At 36.5% G+C, this 22,660-nt stretch overlaps 1 protein-coding gene across 19 annotated transcripts in view; it reads left to right on the top strand.

The window, feature by feature from the left end:
- Positions 1 to 22,660, top strand: part of CFAP20DC (CFAP20 domain containing) — a 271,882-nt gene that overhangs the window by 91,882 nt on the left and 157,340 nt on the right. For all 19 annotated transcript variants that reach the window (XM_007192357.2, XM_007192356.2, XM_007192358.3 and 16 more), the window contains one exon: positions 1,459 to 1,573. In XM_007192357.2, coding sequence (XP_007192419.2) covers positions 1,459 to 1,573 — 115 coding nt within the window. The remainder of the gene's footprint in view (positions 1 to 1,458; positions 1,574 to 22,660) is intronic.

Below are 22,660 nucleotides of genomic sequence, written 5' to 3' on the forward strand. Positions count from 1 at the left end.
CTTTACAATGTTGTGTTAGTTGCTGCTGTATAGCAAAGTGAATCAGCTATATGTATATGTATATCCCCATAGCTCCTCCTTCTTGCGTCTCCCTCCCACCCTCCCTATGCCACCCCTCTAGGTGGTCACAAAGCACCGAGCTGGTCTCCCTGTGCTATGCGGCTGCTTCCCACTAGCTATCTATTTTACATTTGGTAGTGTATATATGTCAATGCTACTCTCTCACTTCATCCTAGCTTACCCTTCCCCCTCCCCATGTCTTCAAGTCCATTCTCTACGTCTGCGTCTTTATTCCTGTCCTGCTCCTAGGTTCATCAGAACCTTTTTTTTTTTTTTATGATATTGTTTAGTAAAGGCAGGGTAGAATTTTTAGGTCTGGGGCATATTTGAAATCATGTCACCTAATTTTTGCTGTACTTACTCTTAACATTGTTCAATGATAGTTTTTCTACAGAAAAAATATGTATTAGTATTTTAGAGGAAAGAAATAATGAGATTAGAAAAGTGCAAATAGGCAAGGAAGAGCTCTGGAGAAGGCTGTGTTGATTTACACTATAGTTAATTACACTGTAAATATTGGTAGCAGCATATTTGAATGAAATGTCTTCTTGAGGAATTACTAATTGTAGAATATTAGCAATTAGTACACCTAGACAAAGTTGCTAAAAAATGGGGGAAATATCACTATTCTCCAATAAAAAGACAGTTTTTAAGGAAGCATCAATTCTTCAATATAGCAGCCTGAGACAGGTTTGGAGATTTTAAGCCTTTTGTGTTACCTCTGAGACCTAAAGGAAGCAGAACATAAAAATGAGCCTCTATCAATTTGAAGCAAACCTAATCTTTGTGATCATGGCTGTGGTCTAAATCTATTAAAGATGTTCAAATTCAGTGTCCTTGGAATCACTGCAGGTTGACCTGAGTAGTGAGCAATAAACTTGTGTATTATATTTCTGGTTCGAAGATATGTGCTTGGAAAGTGAAACCGACAGTCAGCGTTTTGTGTCTGTCTATAAGCAGACTAAGAGCGTATATAAAATGACAGGTGCATTTTTAGAGAAAGAAACCCATAATGTTTTCCTATTTAGTAGGTGACAGTATGTCCCAAGATAACACAAGCTTAAGGAGCTGGAACAAGCATGGTTATTAAAGGCTAGCAGTTTCTCAGTTCATACAAATTGAATTTTTTCATAGGCTGGAAGACTGGAAATATAGGGTAGAGTACTGAAATAAATTAGCATATTAAGTGAATTTATACACTCAGGCTTGTGAACACTTTGAACTTAAGGAAGAAATTATATTACTTCTTCAAAGAAAAAGGCAATTTTTAAATTCTGTGTTTGATCTCCCTGTTGGAAAGGGCCTATATAATAAATTATATTATTTTGATGATTATCCAAAGAAGTGTGGTTATTATATTGATGGGAATCTTCTCTTCTCTCCTCTCTCTTTTTTCAGAATTACTGATTTAAGGAACATAAAAAGAAGATTGTATTTATCAACAGTCCATAAGGAACTGTCCTCAACCCCTCTTCATGCAAAAATCCCACTCTTCATGATCAAACGCAAAATCGTAAGTGTCATGAATATTGCTTAAAATATTAAATTTATTTCAGCAAATATTAATTCTGGGCCTACTCTGTGTATGAGACATTCTGTTAAGTTCCATGGTGGTATTAAAAATGAATAGAAATGTATACTCTTCTTTTCCTTCCAGTGAAAGAGCTTAAGATCTACTAGGTGGGAGAATATAATTGTTTGACTATCTAGAATACTGTGATTGGCAGCACAGTAGAGAGAGTAAGTGCTATTGGTACAGTGAAAGGGAAAGAAATCCATCTGACTGCAGGACAAGGAAAGGCTTCATGAAGGAGATTGCACTTGGCATGGACTTTGAAGGACTGTAGAATTTCGACAGGTAGAAATGAAAAACCGAGCATTCCAAGCAGAAGGAACAGCATGAGTAGAAGCATAGAGGCTGGAAAGTAGCACATATTTGGAGAACAGAGAATGTTTCATCATTGTTGCCAGATTTTTTAAAATAGCCTTAAGGAAACCTCAGTTCTATAATCCAAGAGCTTGATATAGGTTGGGAGATTTGTGTAACCTCTGCGACCTAAAGCAGCATAATATATAAGTAGGTAAGCAGTAGGTTACAGACTAGTAAGTTTGGGCCTGATACGACTGACTAGTGTTTCTCAAATGTTAGTCATTTCATTACTACTCTCATGACTTTACCATGTTTGTGTACTACCTGTTCCAGTATGTACATAATACTCTCCTTTAAACCAACTCAGCCTTTTTTGACTTAAATAAATTTATTTTTTTAAAAAAACTTTATATCACACTTATAAATGGAAAACCAGTATAACTTTCCGGAAATAAAAATTAACCGTAACAATAAAGATACTGAAAACAAAACAGTATTTTAAAGTCTAGCTAAGTACTGTTTTCCTGTTTAGGGTTCTGTCCTGAGGCCTGCTCTTTATTAACAATAGTTTATCAAGAGTTAGATACATGTTCAGGCTTTTTCTTGGGCGTAATTAGGATTGAAAGAAAACTGATGGAGGGAAATTTTTATTCTGTGATCTGTAGTCATTTAATGCCATGCCCATGTACCATCTAAAACCATTTCACAAATGGTGCATATTCCACTCTTTGGGAGCCACTTTAGCAGAGAAAAGGAAGCCATTAAAGCTTTTGGTTTGGAGAGGAACATACAGTCAGTTCTGTGCTTTGGGAAGATTAATCTGGTAGTGACATTTGGAATGGCTTAGAGGGGCTGGAAAATGGAGATGGAGAGAACATTTGCAGTACTCCAGATTAGGGTTAATGAGGACTAGGGCAGTAGCAGTAGAGGAATGGATGTAAGGTAACATCAGAAGCTTATGGTCCAATGAGCTAAGACATATTTAAACAGACCTTTTCCATATCATGTGGTACATGCTGTAAGAGCAGGACCCACAGTGAACTGTGGAGCACCAGGGGAGTGATCAGAGAAGGGCTTCTGAAGAAGGGGTTGCCTGAGCTGGGCCTTGAAAGATTAGAAGAAGAGAGAAGGCACTAACCAGTTCAAGTGGGGGTGGTATTCCTAGAACAGAAAGAGTAGCATTAAGAGTAGCTGCATGAGATGTGTAGGCACGTCCAATAATCCAGTGTTGCTGAAGAGAGACCAGAATAGTAGGGAAGTAGTAAGGCTGGAGAAGAAAACAGGGCAACCTCCTGGTAGGCCTTATATTTGAAGCCAGGGAGCCTGGACTTTTATCTCATAGGTGATAGGGAGCTTTTGAAGGGCTTGCAGCAGGGGGGCATGGTCAGATTTGCATTTTAGATAGAACATCGCTTTGGAGGATGGGTGGGAAAGATGAGACTGGAGGCCAGCAGGACCAGTTAGAAAGTCAGTGCAATTGTCACAAGAAGGTAAGAGGGGTTTTGTGTCATTTTGTCACTCTCGTATCCCCAGTGCCTAGAGCAGTACCTGGCTCCTCCTAGGCACTCAATAATTATGTAAGTGGATGGATGAGTAGATGAATGATATAGGTGTAAGAGAGATGAGTCCTAAAGTTGGAAAATAGAAATCAGAGTGGAGATGAGGAAACAAGAGTTGAAAAATAACTAAAAATTTTAATTGAAGATTAATTAGATGTCAGAAATGAAGAAGAAGGAAAAGTCAAGGATGACTCTCAGTTGACTTTCTACTTTGGATGACTGGTGACAGAATCAATACGTAGAAATCCAGGAGAAAGAGCAAGGTTAGAAAGGGAAGATGGAAATGTTGATAAAAGAGTCTGAGACATTCAGATTGAGAATTTGGGGGGTACATATATGTTAGAGTCCTAGAGAGAGGTATAAGCTGGATATTTGGGCTTCTTCAGCATACAGGTGGCACTTAAAGTCATGAGAATGATGAAATTGCCTGCCTGCAGAGAGAGTAAGAATGGCAACAACAACAACAAAAGAGGCTAGAGGAGGAAATGCAAGGGCCTACCCAAGAAAAAGGATAGGCAAAGGAAGAAGAATCCACGAAGGAGACAGGGCAACAATGAGAAAGTGATGTGAATCATGAAGCAAAGTAAAATGTGGTGGAAACCAAGGAAGTTTTGGTAAGAGAAAATGTCAAGATGTGAAAGTATTTGGGATGTGGCAATCAGGAGGCCATTAGTAACTTCATTGACAAGTTTTGGTGTATGAGGAAGGAGTCAGGACAGTGGGCTGTGCGAATGGAAGATGGAGACATGAAAGCATCCTGACCATTGCTTTCAGTAGGCTGATCCACTGGGCTTCATGTTCAAGTAGATATAAATAGAGGGGAGGAATCAAAGATAACTTTGAGGTTTTACGTCTGGAAAACCTGGAGATTGAGCCCAGTAACAGATAGGTGCTGGATTTTGGAATAAATTGATGGTTTCTGTTTGCAGTAGAATTATTTTAATTCATTATGTACTAAACACTCATAAATGCACAAAGATTAAATGCAAATACTTCAATTATGAAAGTTAAATCATTTAAGACGTTAAGGAAGTGCATTAGTGCCTTACAAATGAAATTATATTCATCCTCTTATATTTAGGTATGATTTCCTTATTCATCTAAGATTGTTTAGAGTTCATTGTTAGGTGGTTTCCAAGAGTTAAACCATATATGAGACTAATACACTATTCAGTGTGTGGTTAATAAATCAGGTTTTTCATTACCTTGCTTTTGTGAGTTCAGTCACCCTTGTCAGTTAACTAACTCTGAAGTTTCTGGATATCATATTAAAATCTGAACTGATCATTCTGTACATGGCTATAATCTTCACACACACACACACACACACACACACACAGTGTACCCTTCATCCAGTGGCATTTGTGGGAATACAATATTTGAAAAAAAAATATTGTCTGTTAAAAGTAAACCACACAAATATCTTGCTGAGATAGGAAGTAAACTTCATTGAACAATCTTTCATATTTAATAAATGAGTCTTTAAGAGGAATATGTGCTAGCAGTGCCAGGTGTCTAATGACACAAGAAATGTACTATTTAAACTAAAAAGAAAATTGCCGTAATAGGCCCTGTGGGGCAGTGTGTCTTAGCTCATCTATCTACCTCATCTTCTCATCCCCAGTGAGACAGCTCAATAGAAAATATAAAAGAAAGGAGATGCAGGCATGAAAATTACATGTAGTTGTTTATAAAAAAAATCTTAATGTGAAAAAATCAAACTGGTGTCTATATCTTAGGTGACTTCAGCTCATGCTAAATTTTGAAAAGCAAAATATCTAGAACTTGTCTTGAATCTAGAAAAATTGCTCACGTAATTCAAGGCAGTCCTAAGCAAAGACAAGATATTTGTTTCTATAGTGTTCCCATCCCAATGAAATCATCAAATCATAACTACTTATAGTATGTCCTAATTATTCTACATTTTGTGAAATATAAACATGTAAATAATACATAGGAGTTAAGAGCATGGCATCTGAGTTCTGACACTTACTAGTTATGTGACCCTGTGCAAGTTCCTGTGTTCATTTTCCTCATTTATAAAATGCAGATAATATGAGGTATGCATACTACTAAGGTTGTTGTGGGAATTTACATGAGTTAATAAACATAAGGCTTTTAGAACAATGCCTGGCATGGACCAAGCTTTAAATAAGGATTATATCTCCTATTTGCTCTTTAGGTGCTACTTCTTCCAGGACACCCTCCATGATTTCCCCTCTGCTGATTGATTAGACATTTTCGGTACAGCGCATCATTACCATTCACAAATTCATAATTCTTATAACACTTCTTCACCCTGCACTTTAATCATCTGTTTACTTACCTGTCTCCCCTTTTAGGCTGTAAGCATAACTCATTTGGTTTTTATCCCTAGTCCCTATGTACATGGCAAATAGTAAGTGCTCAATAAATGTTTGTTGAACAAATTGACAAGTCTTAATGTGCCTCCTGACTTGGGAGATAAAAGAATGAGTTTATCATGGACAAATTGTATAAGCTTTCTAAATGTGCCTGCCTATTCCATAAATGTCCAGGAGTACTCAAGCAAATATTAAGAAACTCGGTTTTAATACTTGCTCTCATTTCCCCTCACTTTCCTCCCAATCCAGGAGATGCTACAGCAGCAGAGGGAGGGTCTTTCCTTTCCATTGCTAACATAGTCTATTCCAAATGAGCCCTTATTGAATTAAAGCTGAGTCTTGTTTAAGGGAAATTTCTAGAGAGAGCAGCAAAGTGACAGAGAGCCCTCCACCCATTTAAAATGCCATGCCTGGGGTCCTCCCTGGTGTTGGTGTGATGTTGGCCTCAGTTCTCTGCTTTTTGCCAAAGCACTCTTCACTTCGTTCTACTTTTTAAGAGCCATAGATATTTTGGTGATAAACCTCAAAATACAGTATTTTAAAAGCACTTCAGCTAACATTTGTAAATCAGGAGATTTCACATAAAATTTCTGACCGCTTTTTTAAAAAAAATCAGAAGTTAACATTGAGTCTGCTTTCTTGCACAGCAAGCAGTCTGCTAGAACAGAGTGGCAACTGCACACTTTTAATGGAGCTTTAAGCTCTCCTGTGAAGTTCAGTCCTCTCCACTCATAAGGATGTGGGTGCAGTCAGACCCTTCCTGCTTCACTCATTTAAGTGACCTGCCATGGCCCTCTAGGCATATAGTTTGCAACCCCTGATTTAGAGGATAATTGCCAGATGGTTCACTTTGCCTTGGTTCTTTAGCTAAAGCCTTCACATAACCAGAGGCAGCAAATAAAGTTAATATTTTTATAGCCACACCAACATGAATATTTACTTAGAGGCCACTTACTGTTCTAGTTACCATAGAATGTTCAACCTTGCAAATAAAAAATTTTATTTTTCATGTTATTCTTAATTATGATGGATTCATTTTAACATATAAATTATAAAAATTTATACTTTTAATTTAGGTTTTCAATGACAAGAACAGTTTTAAAACTTAATAGCCATCATATTAAACAGTGGGGGCAGTAGCCACTTAGTCAAGACTCACTGAAATCAATCTTACTACTTCTTTAATATAATTTCAGTTAGTTGGTGATGGTATCAGATGAACATCAATGTCTTGCCACCAGAGTATGTATTAATGTCCAGTGAATTTAATTCCATTTGAATAGGAAGTTCAGGTATGAGATATTGCTGAGAATGAATCTTTCATTGGAGATATAACAAAGTAGTATGATAAATTACAATGCCAAATTCTTTTAGTAACCTTTTCCACTTAAATACCCAGTGTTTGTCATTTAGATAGATAGAATTACTCTTTAGGAGTTGTACTTTCTTGAACCACAACTCTGACGGAATATGTTATAGATTTTATTACAAACTGAAAGTGTGGCATAGTGTTTTTAAAGTTTCCCCTCAAAGATCATTTTTCCCATAGAGCCAATGATTTGGAAATTTTTGGTTCTTAACAGTATTTAATTTCTTAAGTGCCATTGAATGAACAGAGAATGGAGGAGGCAGATTTTTTTAGATGTATATTTAAGACATAATTAGAGAATGTCTCTCAATGAAGTCATTCTAACCTAGAATCCACTGTAGTGTCTGTGGTACTTATTTGAGGGTTTGTACATGTTTTCATGTGCATATCATTTAATAATACTTGTTTTTCACTCTCTCTACTCACCTGTCTAATGTGGGTGTTGAAGAGATTTGGGAAAAGGAGCAGTTTCATGCTTTTCTCTGCTGACCCTGAATGGTTTTGTGAAATAGGGACAACTACATAAAAATATTTGTTCTGGAAAATGAATGATTACCCAGCTTTAGGTCACCCTATTTTCAAATCACTTGAACAGGCAGAGTAGTGTTAGAGGTAAAATGTGGCCTTGAGAGCTAGATTGTAGGGGTTTGAAACCTAGCTGTCACTTCCTGTCTGTGGGCCCTTGGGCAAGTCAGTTATCTCTGTGTGCTTCAGTTTCCTCATTGGTTAGGTCGTGAGAATTATAGAACCTACTTCATAGAGGAGTTGTTACTATTAAATGAGTTATTACTTAGAGTAGTGCCAAGCTCATAGTAAGTGCTTAGTTAGTGTTAGTTGATATTGTTATCATTTTACTATTTTCTCTTGACCTGAATCCATGTTTATTAATTTGTGAATATGTTATCATAATAAACATCTGAACTTGCAGTTTATTTCAATTAACAAATACCTTTTGAGCCCCTGCTGTAGGCCAAGGTCTGTGCCAAAAGATGTGAATCCAAAGGTGAATGGTGCACAGTCTTCTCATCCATGAGATTATAATAGGCAAAGGAGGCAAACATATAAACAAGTTAATGATGATGGGCAGTGGTTAACACCAAACTAGTCTTAGGAAACAAATGCTGCTAAAGGAAAATATCAGACTTTTCTAGCCAAGTTGGAGCTTGTTATAAGTGGAGGTATTTGTGCTAAATTGTGAATACACACAAATAAAAGCATGGAAGTTCATGTCACGTTTGATTCCTTAACTGGGTTGTATAATGGGAATGTACAGAATCACAATGCTGGAAAAGAAGACTAGATGAAACCATGAAGGGCCTTGAAAGCCATGATAAGAAATTTAAATTTTTAGTCCATTAGAGATTTCTTTTTAAATTTTAACGTGGAGAAGTTTCACAATATCATCTGTATTCTAGAAAATGAGTACAATGTCAGAATAAAAAGAGCTAGAGGCAGAGAGACCAATTAAAAGGCTGTGCAAAGTCCAGGTGAGTCATATTAGCCTGAATTAGTGTAGCAACAAAGAAGTAGAAGAGGAGAACAGATATAAAAGATACTTCAAAAAAAAAAAAGATACTTCAGGATTTAAATCAGTGAAAAAAAGGGAGAAAATGGCACTGAATTAATCTAGGGCTGGAAATTGGCAAAGTAGATGTGCTACCAACAAGGGAAATATCCTGCAGGAGCTTAAATGACTGCTTAGATTGCTGTTTCTGACCATGACAGAATATCTGGTATCAAACTGTCCTTCCTACTGTAAACAAATATAAAACTGGAAAAAATATTTGAAGTAAGACTTTTCAACCATTTGGATAGCAGGCAACATACTTTTAAAAGAGAGAAACAAATGAGATGAGTCCTATATTCCCAAGCTTTCTGAAGGCCCATTCTGGACTGCAGTGCAGAGATGGGAGCCCAGACAGAGCATGGCATCTTGCTGAATAGAGACAGAGATCAGAGTTAAGGATGACTGAGACTGAGGTAGCCAGAATTTGTAGGTTAGTGTATCTGAGAGGAGCTTCAGAAATATGTATCAGGGCCTTCTTGAACCTTTGTGCATGCTTACAGTAGGACCCCATGAAGTAATCACAGACCAGCCCCTGGGGAAAGAACACCTACTAAGCAGCTGTGACACACAGGGCTAGGAGATATTCAAGTTCTGGCCAGAGTGAAGAGGTATCACTGAACACATGCAGGAGAAACTCCAGAAAGACAATATTACTTAGAAATGGAGCTTATCTAGTCCTGGAGAAAAGGTCACCTTAGACCTGACCTAACAAATATAAAAACTCACATCAAAAGATCAAGATGATCTGCAAATTAACTTCCACCTGGAACATGTTTAGGACTCTTTTAAGAAAAACAACAAAATCCAAAAGCCCAAAAACATAGTAGCCATAACGTCCAGCATACAATTTTTTAAAAACGGATACTAGATAGGCGAACTGGGTAAACATGATCCATAACCAGGAGAAAAATCACAGAATGAAAATTCAAGGGCCTTAAAATAACTATTATAAATATATTAGAGGATTTAAAGGAAATTTTGAACATAATGAGGGAGCAAATTAAGAAACCCCAATGGAAAAAGGAAACTATGAAAAGAAATTTGGAAAAATACAATGTTGAAATGAAAGTTTCACTGGATAGACGTAACACTAAGTTAAACACTGGGGAATATCAGTAAAATTGAAGTCAAGAATATAGAAACTCTTCAAACTGAAGCACAGAGAGAGGGGGAAAGCCTGGGGAAAAAAATGAACATAGTCTGAATGGCCTGTGAAACAGTATCTGTCAGTCTAATATATGTGTAATTGTAGTACTATAAGGAGAGCAAAAAGAGATTGAGCAGGAGAAACTTTATAGAAATCATGGTTGAAATTTTTCAAACTTTGAAAAATATACCCATAGATCCAGTAAGCGCAACAAACTATGAGCTGAGAAACACACAAAAGCCACACCAAAATCACACCATGGTATATCATAACTAAAAAAAAAAAAAGAAAACAAAAACACAAAGAAACCACAAAGATCACACCATGGTATGTCATAATTAAATTGCTAAAAATCAATGATAAAATCTTAACAAGCAGCAAGAAGAGAAAAAATCAATTATACACAAGAGAACAATGATAAAATATATCACCAGCTTTCCATCAGAAGCAATGAAAGTAGGAAGACAATGAAATAGTGCTGGGGAAAAAAAATGTTTAAACCTGTCAACTTAGAATTCTTTATCTAGTGAAAATATTCTTCAAAAACTGGAGCAAAATAAGAACATTTTCAGACTAAAAAGTTGAGAGAATTCGTTACCAGCAAACCTGCACTACAAAAATATTAAAGGAAGTTATTCAGGCTGAAAAAAATGTGCCAGATAGAAATTTGGATCTAAATGAGAGAATGAAGAGGACAAGTAATGGTAAATTAATAAGTAAATCTTAAAGGTTCTTTATTCATATCATAAATTCTTTCAAAGTATTTGATTGTTGAAAGCAAAAATAACAATGTAGAAGTAAAATATGTGACAATAATAACACAGAGATGGTAGTATACTTTTATGAGGTTCTTATCCAGAAGATATTCTAATATTTATTCAGGGTTAAATTGTTAGAAGTTAAAGATTCATATTGCAAACTCTAGGACAACCATAGAAAAAAGTAAAAGAACAACTAATCGACAAATATAGCTAATCAACAAATTGCTAATCAACAAATTGAGGAAATTAATGGGGCACTAAAAATATATTCAATCCAAAATAGAGGAGAACTAAACAGAGCAGATGGGACAGATTGAAAACAAATAAATTGGTAGCCTTAAACTCAAACACATCAGAATAATTACATTAAATGGAAATGGACTAAACACTCCAACAGAAAGACAGAAATTGTTAGATTGAATAAAAAGTGAGACAACTATATTCTGTTTATAAGCAGTGCACATTAAATTTAAGGACACAGGTAGGTTAAAAAAATTTTAATAGAAAACGTCTTACCTTGCAAACACAAATTATGAAAAAGCTAGAATGGCTCTATTAATATCAGTCAAAGTAGAATGCAGGACAAGGAATATTATGTAAAGAGGCATATTTCATAATGATAAGGGGGGTCAAACATGTAGAAGATATAACATCCTACATATGTACATAGCTAGTAACAGTGCTTGAAAATGCATGAAGCAAAAACTAACAGAACTGAAGAGAGAAAGATAAATACACAATTATAGATGACGATTTCAGCACTCCCCTCTCAGAAATTGACAGAAAATCAGTAAACTGGAAAAATGCTATCAATCAACCTGACTTATTTGACATTTCTAGGATGTTTAATCTAACAATTGCAGAATAACACTATATTCAAGTATGCATTGAATATTCACCAAGGTATATGGTATATTAGGCTGTATTAATCTCAGCAAAGTTAAAAAGACTGAAATCATACAAAGTATATTCTGTGGTAAATGGAATTAGATGGAAATTAGTAACAAAAATATAATGGAAAAATCCCCAAGTACTTGAAAATAAAGCAACATACTTCTAAATAACCTATAAGTAAAAGAAAACTAACAGGGAATATTAGCAAATATTTTAACTGATATTTTTACTAATTTTAAATGGTAATGAAAATAAAGCATACTAAAATTTGTGAGATGCATTAGAGGCATCTAAAGTATGCAGAAAGAAATAATCAAGAGAATAAGTCAATGAAATGGAAAATGGGCAATGGAGAAAAATCACTGAAACCAAGTTTGGATTTTGAAAATATTTAGTAAGTGATAAACCTAGACTAATCAAGAAAAAAAGAACACACACACATTGTCAATATCAAGAATGAATGTAAGGAAAAAGGAAAATAAGGGAATATTATGAAGAATTGTATACTAATAAATTTGACAACTTAGATTAAGTGGGAATATTCTTTTAAAGACGCATTACTAAAACTGATACTAAAAGAAATAGAAAATCTGAGTAGGCTTATATCTATTTTTAGAAAATGAATTTGTAATTTAAAACATTCCCACAAAAAAATACAGGTTCGGATGGCTTTATGGGTAAATCTAACCAAACATTTAAGGAAAGAATAATACTCTCTCTCAGATAATAAAGGAGAAGGAACATTTTTCAATTCACTTAATAAAATGTGGCCAGCATAATTCTGATACCAAAACCAGGAAATATATTAATTCCCAAAAGAGAACTATAAATCAATATCACTCAAGAACATAGACACATGGATCCTTAACATCATGACCAAGTGGTGTTTATTCCAAGAATTCAAGGTTAGTCTTACACTTGAAAATTAGTCAGTGTAATTTTTCACATTAACAGAATAAAGGGAAAAAATCATAAAGTCATCTCAATGTATGTAGAAAAATCATTTGATGAAAATTCATTAGCCATTAAGATGAAAACTCACATCAAACTAGTAATAGAAGGAAACTTGTTGAGCCTAATAAAAGGCCTCTATAAAAAACCTACAACTAAATCATACTTAATGGTGAAATACTATCAATACTTACCTCCTAAGATGGGGAACAAAGCAAAGATATCCACAATGAGTGCTTTGATTCAGCATTGCATTAGAGGTCCCAGCAAGTGCAATAAGATAATAAAGAGAAATTTTAAAACATACAGATTGAAAAAGAAGAAATAAAAGTTTCTCTCTTTGCAGACAACATAATCATCTTGTAGAAAATTCTAGAGAGGACTGCTGCCATGTCCTGCCCTCTGTCTGCTGCACACGGTAGGGTGTTGCTCCGGGACCTTACTTCAGACGTGCAGAGACTCTCCCTGGAGTGTCTCAAATGCATGCAGTGTGCATGAACACTGGATTGGAATCAGTGAGCTGAAAGATACAGAGCAGCACACTTGGCTGGATGAATCCTTCTGGATTGTGGACGGAAAAGACCGTGAGCACTGTTCGTTTTACAGGGGTCTTCGTGCTCTGGCCGGGTGTCAGGCTTGAGCCTCCAAGGTGGGAGAGCCGACTCCAGGACATTGGACCACCAGAGACCTCCCGGCACCACATAATGTAAATCGGCAAGAGCTCTCCCAGAGATCTCTGTCTCAACACTAAGACCCAGCTCCACCCAACGGCCAGCAAGCTCCAGTGCTGGATGACCCATACCAGACAACTAGCAAGAGAGGAACAAAACCCCACCCATTAGCAGAGAGGCTGCCTAAAATCATAATATGTTCACAGAAACCGCAAAACACACCACCAGACGCGGCCCTGCCCACCAGAGAGACAAGATCCAGCCCCACCCACAGGAGCACAGGTGCCAGTCCCCTCCACCAGGAAGCCTAAAGAAGCCAGTGAACTAACCTCACCCACTGGGGGCAGACACCAAGAACAATGGGAACTACAAACCTGCAGCCTGTGGAAAGGAGACCACGAACGCAGTAAGTTAAACAAAATCAGAAGACAGAGAAATTTGCAGCAGCTGAAGGAGCAAGGTAAAAACCCACCATACCAAACAAATGAAGAGGAAATAGGCAGTCTGCCTGAAAAAGAATTCAGAATAATGATAGTAGAGATGATCCAAAATCTTGAAAATAGAATGGAGAATATACAAAAAACGTTTAACAAGGACCTAGAAGAACTAAAGAGCAAACAAACGATGAACAGCACAATAAATGAAATTAAAAATTCTCTAGAAGGAATCAATAGCAGAATAACTGAGGCAGAACAACAGGTAAGTGACCTGGAAGATAAAATACTGGAAATAACTGCCGCAGAACACAATAAAGAAAAAAGAATGAAAAGAGACCTCTGGGACAACATTAAACGCACCAACATTGGAATTATAGGGGTCCCAGAAAAATAAGTGAAAAAGAAAGGGTCTGAGGAAATATTTGAAGAGATTATAGTTGAAAACTTCCCTAACATGGGAAAGGAAATAGTAAATCAAGTCCAGGAAGCGCAGAGAATCCCATACAGGATAAATCCAAGGAGAAACACGCCAAGACACATATTAATCAAACTATCAAAAAATAACTGCAAAGGAAAAATATTAAAAGCAGCAAATAACATACAAGGGAGTCCCTATAAGGTTAACAGCTGATCGTTCAGCAGAAACTCTGGAAGCCAGAAGGGAGTGGCAGGACATATTTAAAGTGATGAAAGGGAAAAACCTACAACCAACATTACTCTACCCAGCAAAGATCTCATTCAGATTTGACAGAGAAATTAAAACCTTTACAGACAAGCAAAAGTTAAGAGAATTCAGCATCAACAAACCAGCTTTACAACAAATGCTAAAGGAACTTCTCTAGGCAGGAAACACAAGAGAAGGAAATGACCTACAATAACAAACCCAAAACAATTAAGAAAATGGGAATAAGAACATACATATCGATAATTACCTTAATTGTAAATGGACTAAATGCTCCAAACAAAAGACACAGACTGGCTGAATGGATACAAAAACAAGACCCATATATATGCTGTCTACAAGGGGCCCACTTCAGACCTAGGGTCACATATAGATTGAAAGTGGGGAATGGAAGAAGCTATTCCATTCAAATGGAAATCAAAAGAAAGCTGGAGTAGTAATTCTCATATCAGGCAAAATAGACTTTAAAATAAAGACTATTATAAGAGACAAAGAAGGACACTACATAATGATCAAGGGATCAATCCAAGAAGAAGATATAACAATTGTAAATATTTATGCACCCAACATAGGAGCACTTTAATACATAAGGCAAATGCTAACAGCCATAAAAGGGGAAATAGACAGTAACACAATCATAGTAGGGGACTTTAACACCCCATTTTCACCAATGGACAGATCATCCAAAATGAAAATAAATAAGGAAACACAAACTTTAAATGATACATTAAGCAGGATGGACTTAATTGATGTTTATAGGACATTCCATCCAAAAACAACAGAATACACTTTCTTCTCAAGTGCTCATGGAACATCCTCCAGGATAGATCATATCTTGGGTCACAAATCAAGCCTTGGTAAATTTAAGAAAATTGAAATCGTATTAAGTATCTTTTCTGACCACAATGCTCCGAGACTAGATATCAATTACAGGGAAAAAACTGTAAAAAAATACAAACACATGGAAGCTAAACAATATGCTACTAAATAACCAAGAGATCACTGAAGAAATCAAAGAGGAAGTCAAAAAATACCTAGAAACAAATGATAATGAAAACACAACGACCCAAAACCTATGGGATGTAACAAAAGCAGTTCTAAGAGGGAAGTTTATAGCAATACAGTCCTACCTCAAGAAATAACAAAAAGTCAGATAAACAACCTAACCTTACACCTAAAGCAATGAGAGAAAGAAGAGCCAAAAAAACCTCAAAGTTAGCAGAAGGAAAGAAATCATAAAGATCAGATCGGAAATAAATGAAAAAGAAATGAAGGAAATGGTAGCAAAGATCAATAAAAGTAAAAGCTGGTTCTTTGAGAAGATAAACAAAATTGATAAACCATTAGCCAAACTCAAGAAAAAAATGGAGAAGACTCAAATCAACAGAATCAGAAATGAAAAAGAAGAAATAACTAACACTGAAGAAATACAAAGGATCATGAGAGATTACCACAAGCAACTATATGCCAATAAAATGGACAACATGGAAGAAATGGACAAATTCTTAGAAAACCACAACCTTCCGAGAGTGAACCAGGAAGAAGTAGAAAGTATAAACAGACCAGTCACAAGCACTGAAATTGAAACTGTGACTAAGAATCTTCCAACAAACAAAAGCCCAGGACCAGATGGATTCACAGGTGAAATCTATCAAAATTTAGAGAAGAGCTAACATATTTCCTTCTCAAGCTCTTCCAAAATATAGCAGAGGGAGGAACACTCCCAAACTCATTCTACCAGGCCACCATCACCCTGATAACAAAACCACACAAAGATGTCCCCTCCAAAAAAAGAAAACTACAGGCCAATATCACGGATGAACATAGATGCAAAAATCCTCAACAAAATTCTAACAAACAGAATCCGGCAGCACATTAAAAGGACCATACAGGGCTTCCCTGGTGGCGCAGTGGTTGAGAGTCTGCCTGCCAATGCAGGGGACACGGGTTCGAGTCCTGGTCTGGGAAGATCCCACATGCCGCGGAGCAACTAGGCCCGTGAGCCACAAGTGCTGAGTCTGCGCGTCTGGATCCTGTGCTCCGCAACAAGAGAGGCCGCGATAGTGAGAGGCCCGCGCACGGCAATGAAGAGTGGCCCCCGCTTGCCGCAGCTGGAGAAAGCCCTCGCACAGAAACGAAGACCCAACACAGCCATAAATAAATTAATTAATTAAAATTAAAAAAAAAAAAAAACAACCTTTTAAAAAAAAAAAAAAAAAAAAAAGGACCATACACCATGATCAAGAGGGGTGTATCCCAGGAATGCAAGGATTCTTCAGTATATGCAAATCAATCAGTGTGATACATAATATTAACAAATTGAATGATAAAAACCATATGTTCATCTCAATAGATGCAGAGAAAGCTTTTGACAAAATTCAACAACCATTTATGATAAAAACTCTCCAGAAAGTAGGCATAGAGGGCACTTACCTCAACCTAATAAAGGCCATATATGACAAACCCACAGTCAACATCGTTCTCAATGGTGAAAAACTAAACCATTTCCTCTAAAATCAGGAACAAGACAAGGTGGCCCACTCTCACCACTATTATTCAACATAGTTTAGGAAGTTTTAGCCACTGCAATCAGAGAATAAAAAGAAATAAAAGGAATCCAAATCAGAAAAGAAGTAAAACTGTCACTGTTTGCAGATGACACGATACTATACATAGAGAATCCTAAAGATGCTACCAGAAAACTACTAGAGCTAATCAATGAATTGGGTAATGTAGCAGGATACAAAATTAATGCACAGAAATCTCTTGAATTCTTATACACTAATGATGAAAAATCTGAAAGAGAAATTAAGGAAACACTCCCATTTACCATTGCAACAAAAAGAATAAAATACCTAGGAATAAACCTACCTAAGGAGACAAAAGACCTGTATGCAGAAAACTGTAAGACCCTGATGAAAGAAATTAAAGATGATACAAAGAGATAGAGAGATATACCATGTTCTTGGATTGGAAGATTCAACATTGTGAAAATGACTATACTACCCAAAGCAATCTACAGATTCAGTGCAATCCCTATCAAACTACCAATGGCATTTTTCACAGAACTAGAACAAAACATTGCACAATTTGTATGGAAACACAAAAGACCCCAAATAGCCAAAGCAATCTTGAGAAAGAAAAACGGAGCTGGAGGAATCAGGCTCCCTGACTTCAGATTATACTACAAAGCTACAGTAATCAAGACAGTATGCTACTGGCACAAAAACAGAAATATAGATCAATGGAACAGGATAGAAAGCCCAGAGATAAACCCATGCTCATATGGTCACCTTATCTTTGATAAAGGAGGCAAGAATATACAATGGAACAAAGACAGCCTCTTCAATAATTGGTCCTGGGAAAACTGGACAGCTACATGTAAAACAATGAAATTAGAGCACTTCCTAACACCATACACAAAAATAAACTCAAAATAGATTAAAGACCTAAATGTAAGGCCAGACACTATAAAACTCTGAGAGGAAAACATAGGCAGAACACTCTTTGACATAAATCACAGCAAGATCCTTTTTGACCCCCTCCTAGAGCAATGAAAATAAAAATAAACAAATGGGACCTCATGAAACTTAAAAGCTTTTGTACAGCAAAGGAAACCATAAACACGATGAAAAGACAACCATCAGAATGGGAGAAAATATTTGCCAACGATGCAACTGACAAAGGATTAATCTCCAAATTATACAATCAGCTCGTGCAGCTCAATATCCAAAAAACAAACAACCCAATCCAAAAGTGGGCGGAACACCTAAATAGACAATTCTCCAAAGAAGACATACCGGTTGCCAACAAACACTTGAAAGGATGCTCAACATCACTAATCATTAGAGAAATGCAAATCAAAAGCACAATGAAGTATCACCTCACACCTGTCAGAATGGCCATCATCAAAAAATCTACAAACAATAAATGCTGGAGAGGGTGTGGAGAAAAGGGAACCCTCTTGCAGTGTTGGTGGGAATGTAAATTGGTACAGCCACTATGGAGAACAGTATGGAGGTTCCTTAAAAAACTAAAAATAGAACTACCATCTGACCCAGCAATCCCACTACTGGGCATATACCCTGAGAAAACCATAATTCAAAAAGAGTCATGTACCACAATGTCATTGCAGCACCATTTACAATAGCCAGGATATGGAAGCAACCTCGGTATCCATCAACAGATGAATGGATAAAGAAGATGTGGCACATATATACAATGGAATATTACTCAGCCATAAAAAGAAACAAGATTGAGTTATTCATAGTGAGGTGGATGGGCCTAGAGTCTCATACAGAGTGAAGTAAGTTAGAACGAGAAAAACAAATACCGTATCCTAACACCTATATATGGAATCTAAAAAAAAAAAAATGGTTCTGATGAACCTAGGGGTAGGACAGGAATAAAGACGCAGACGTAGAAAATGCACAGGGAGGGGAAGGGTAAGCTGAGGACACGGGGAGGGGAAGGGTAAGCTGGGACGAAGTGAGAGAGTAGCATTGACATATATATACTACCAAATGTAAAATAGATAGCTAGTGGGAAGCAGCTGCATAACACAGGGATGTCAGCTTGGTGCTTTGTGACCACCTAGAGGGGTGGGAAAGGGAGAGTGTGAGGGAGGCACAAGAGGGAGGGGATATGGAGATATATGTATACATATAGCTGATTCACTTTGTTATACAGCAGAAATTAACACAACATTGTAAAGCAATTATACTCCAATAAAGATGTTTTAATAAAAAAGAAAATTCTAGAGAACCGACAACAACTAAAGAAAACCTAGTAACGTAATTGAGTTTTAGCAAGGTCACAGAATACAATGGCAGTATACCAAAATCAATTGTTTCTATATATTTCTATACAAATTTGTAGCAGTAAACAATTGAAAATTCTAAATCTTAAAAATATTTACAATACCATGAAAAATATTAAATATTCAGGAGTAAATTTAAGAAAATATATGTTAGACCTTTACAGTGAAAGCTATAAAACATTGCTGAGAGAAATTGAAGACCTAAATAAATGGGGGCATGTTGTTTATGGATCAGAAGACTGTATTTGTTAAACTGCCAATACTCTCTCAGTAAATCTGTTGGTTCAATCTAATCCTAATTAGAATCCCAACAGGCTTCTTTTTTTTTTTCAGAAATTAAGAAGATACTTCTGAAATTTATGTAGAAATTCAACGGTCCTAGAATAGCCAAAACAGTTTTCAAAAAGTAAAATTTATACCTTATGATTTCAAAACTTGGTTTAAGCTTACAGTAATGAAGACATTATGTTCTTGGCATAGATACCAATAAAAAGTTCAGAAATACAACCACACATGTATAGTCAGTTGATTTTCAACCAAGGCATCAGAGCAATTTTTTGAGAACTGGAACTTCTGAGTATTCATATAGAAGAAAGAAAAATGAACCTCAACCCATACTTCATTACCATTCACAAAAATTAATTTGAGATGAATCATATACCTAAATGTAAATACTAAAACTAAAGAGCTACTTTAAGAGATTTCTTAGGACCCAGAAAGCATTAACCATAATAAAAAATTAATTGACAAAATGGGCTTCAATAAAATTTAAAACTGCTCATCAAAAAGATATTATTAAGAAAATGAATAAGCAAGCCACAAACTGGGAGAAAATATTCTTAATACATATAACTGACAAAAGACTTGTATTCAGACTACATCCTACAACTCTATAATAAAAAGACATAACTTTTTAAGGCAAAAATAATTAAACAAAGATTATACATCTGGTTAAATAAGCATACGAAGAAGAGCTCTATACCATCAGTCAGGGAAATTCAGATTTAAAACACAGTTACCACCACTACTTCATCCACTAGAATGGCTAAATTAAAAGAGACTGGAAATACTAAATGTTGTTGAGATGTAAAGCAATTTCATAAATTTCTAGTGTAAATGGAAAATGGTATAACCACTTTGGAAATACCTTTGGAAGTTTCTCATAAAGTTAAACATTTACCCTTTGACCCAACAGTTCCACTTCTTCATGTCTATTCAAGGAAATGAAAATATGTGTACACAAATTTGAATTTCACAACAGTTTTATTTATGATAGCTGAAATCTTGAAATAATGCAAGTGTCCAACAACAGAAGACTGAACAAACAAATTGTGGTCTATTCATAGTGAGCGCCTACTCAGCAAAACAAGAATGAACTACCAGTACATGCAACAACACTGATGAACCTCAAATCTTAGCCTAACTCTAAGAAGCCATTTACTGTGATTTCATTTATATAAAGTAATAGAATAGACAAAATTAATCTAAAGTGAAAGAAGTTAGTACTTGCCCTTAAACGGTATGAATGCTGAGATTGATTGGAGAGCTGCACAAAAGATCGGTCTGGGGTGATCAAAATGTTCTATATCTTGATAGGGTATGGTATACAGATGTATGAAATGGTCAAAACTCATTGAACTGAACCCTCAAAGTCTGTGGGTTTCACAGTATGAACGTCAAAAAGATCATATGGTTAACATACATTGAGCATTTACCATATGCTAGGCACTATTAGAAGTGCTTACATGTATTTAAACACTGAATCCTAACAACTCTATGAGAGATGTGTCATTATTATCACCATTTTACAAATAAGGAAAGAGAGGCACAGAGAGGACTAAGTAACTGCAAAGATTATATAACTAGTGAGTGGTGGAACTGGAATCCAAATCCAGACAGTTTGGCTCCAGGGCCCAAACTCTTGCATCTCTCAGAGGAATATATTTAAAAGGTGTTGTCAGTAGAGGTTAACGGGAGGGAGTTGACAGAGAGATAAGGGAATAGAATATAATTCAAAATTTTTGACGTATACCAGGGTAATTAAATTAAATCTCAAGATATGGCCATGTGAGTGGATTAAGGAGTGAAGAGGAGAGGAAAACTTTAAGAAAAGGTTAAGGGACCTTTAGGGTGTTGAACAGTATGTCAGAAGGTAAGATGAACCTGGTCCCAGCATTTTCCAGGAATGCGTGTACAGGATGGTGCGTGTGTACCTGAGGAGGTAGAAGGAGTGACCGGGGCATGAGGTGAAGCTGAAAGGGTGGAAAAGCCTGTCTCTGCAATGCCTCAGGCTTCAAAGAAGATAGGGTTCCCAGTCAGAAGACCAAACTCTCTTCTAGTGCCACCCCGCCCCATGGCCTCAAAGTAGGGGGCTGTAGAAGCACTGGTGAACTGCATAAGTGAACTTCAACTCCAGGCTTGAAGGGGAAGTAATATCTCAGAGAAAAGCCAGGTTTCAGTTAAGTTAAGGTGTGTAGGACCCTTAGAAGAATATAAAGAATATAGGTACTTTTCAGTAGTAAGGATTTCAAAAGGCACAATGAAAGGGTGACTTGAGGATTAGCAAGAGAAAGATGGGACAGCTGTTTCAGGAAGAGATAGCTTGCTGGAGGATAGGAACTGGGAGGTAGAGATTGATTGCTGAACAGGTATAATGATGACACTTCTACAAGGAATTTGCCTTTCCTTGGTTCAGCCATGAGCTACTACTACCCTGGCAGCCCCGACCTCCAGTCATCAACTCCCCTCTCTCCATGTAAGGACTTGTGGTGATTTGCTTTCCCTGGGGAAATTGCTTTTAATACACTAGTAATATGTAATTACTTCCCCTGACCACGTGGAAATTACTATTGCAATCTCTGCTTACACCACTTAATAATCACAATATGATGGTGAAAAAGATAAAGTCATTGTAATCAGATTTTCTCTTGAGAAATTAAAGCTAAAGTGAAAAATTATTTTGAAAGGCTCAAGAATAAAAGTCTTAAAACCTTGTTTTTTGTTATTTCAGGAGCATGAAAATAGAATGAGGTTCTAAAATTCTGGAAAAGATCACTTTATGATTGCTAGGTTATGAAATTGTAATTTTTTGTTTGTCATTCCTTTTTAGCAAGGCAATGCTGGCTAGAGCTGTGTACTGTTAGCAACTCAGGCTCTTTACACACACGCAACATGAATCCATTATCTTCAGATCTTTCCTACCATATTGGCAGAGAATAGGGGCACAGGAAATGAAAAGAGTTCTGGGACAACCAAGAGCTTGTTATTGCAGGCTCTTGAATGTGTCTGTGTGCGCGGGTGTGTGTGTGTGCCTGTGCGTGCATGTGTTTCACCAGTGCAATGAAGCCATATGGCCAAAACATTTCAGTAAAAACTAGAAACTGATGCTTTGAATAATGCTTTCACCCTTTGGCAGTCAGTTGTTTCACGTAAAATTCCATGCTGGAACTAGATACCATAAACTCTCTTATCAATCCAAGAAACAAACTAAACAGAACTGTCTCTTCTTTA

This window comes from Balaenoptera acutorostrata, chromosome 10 (genome assembly GCF_949987535.1).
Source record: "Balaenoptera acutorostrata chromosome 10, mBalAcu1.1, whole genome shotgun sequence".
NCBI lineage: Eukaryota > Metazoa > Chordata > Mammalia > Artiodactyla > Balaenopteridae > Balaenoptera > Balaenoptera acutorostrata.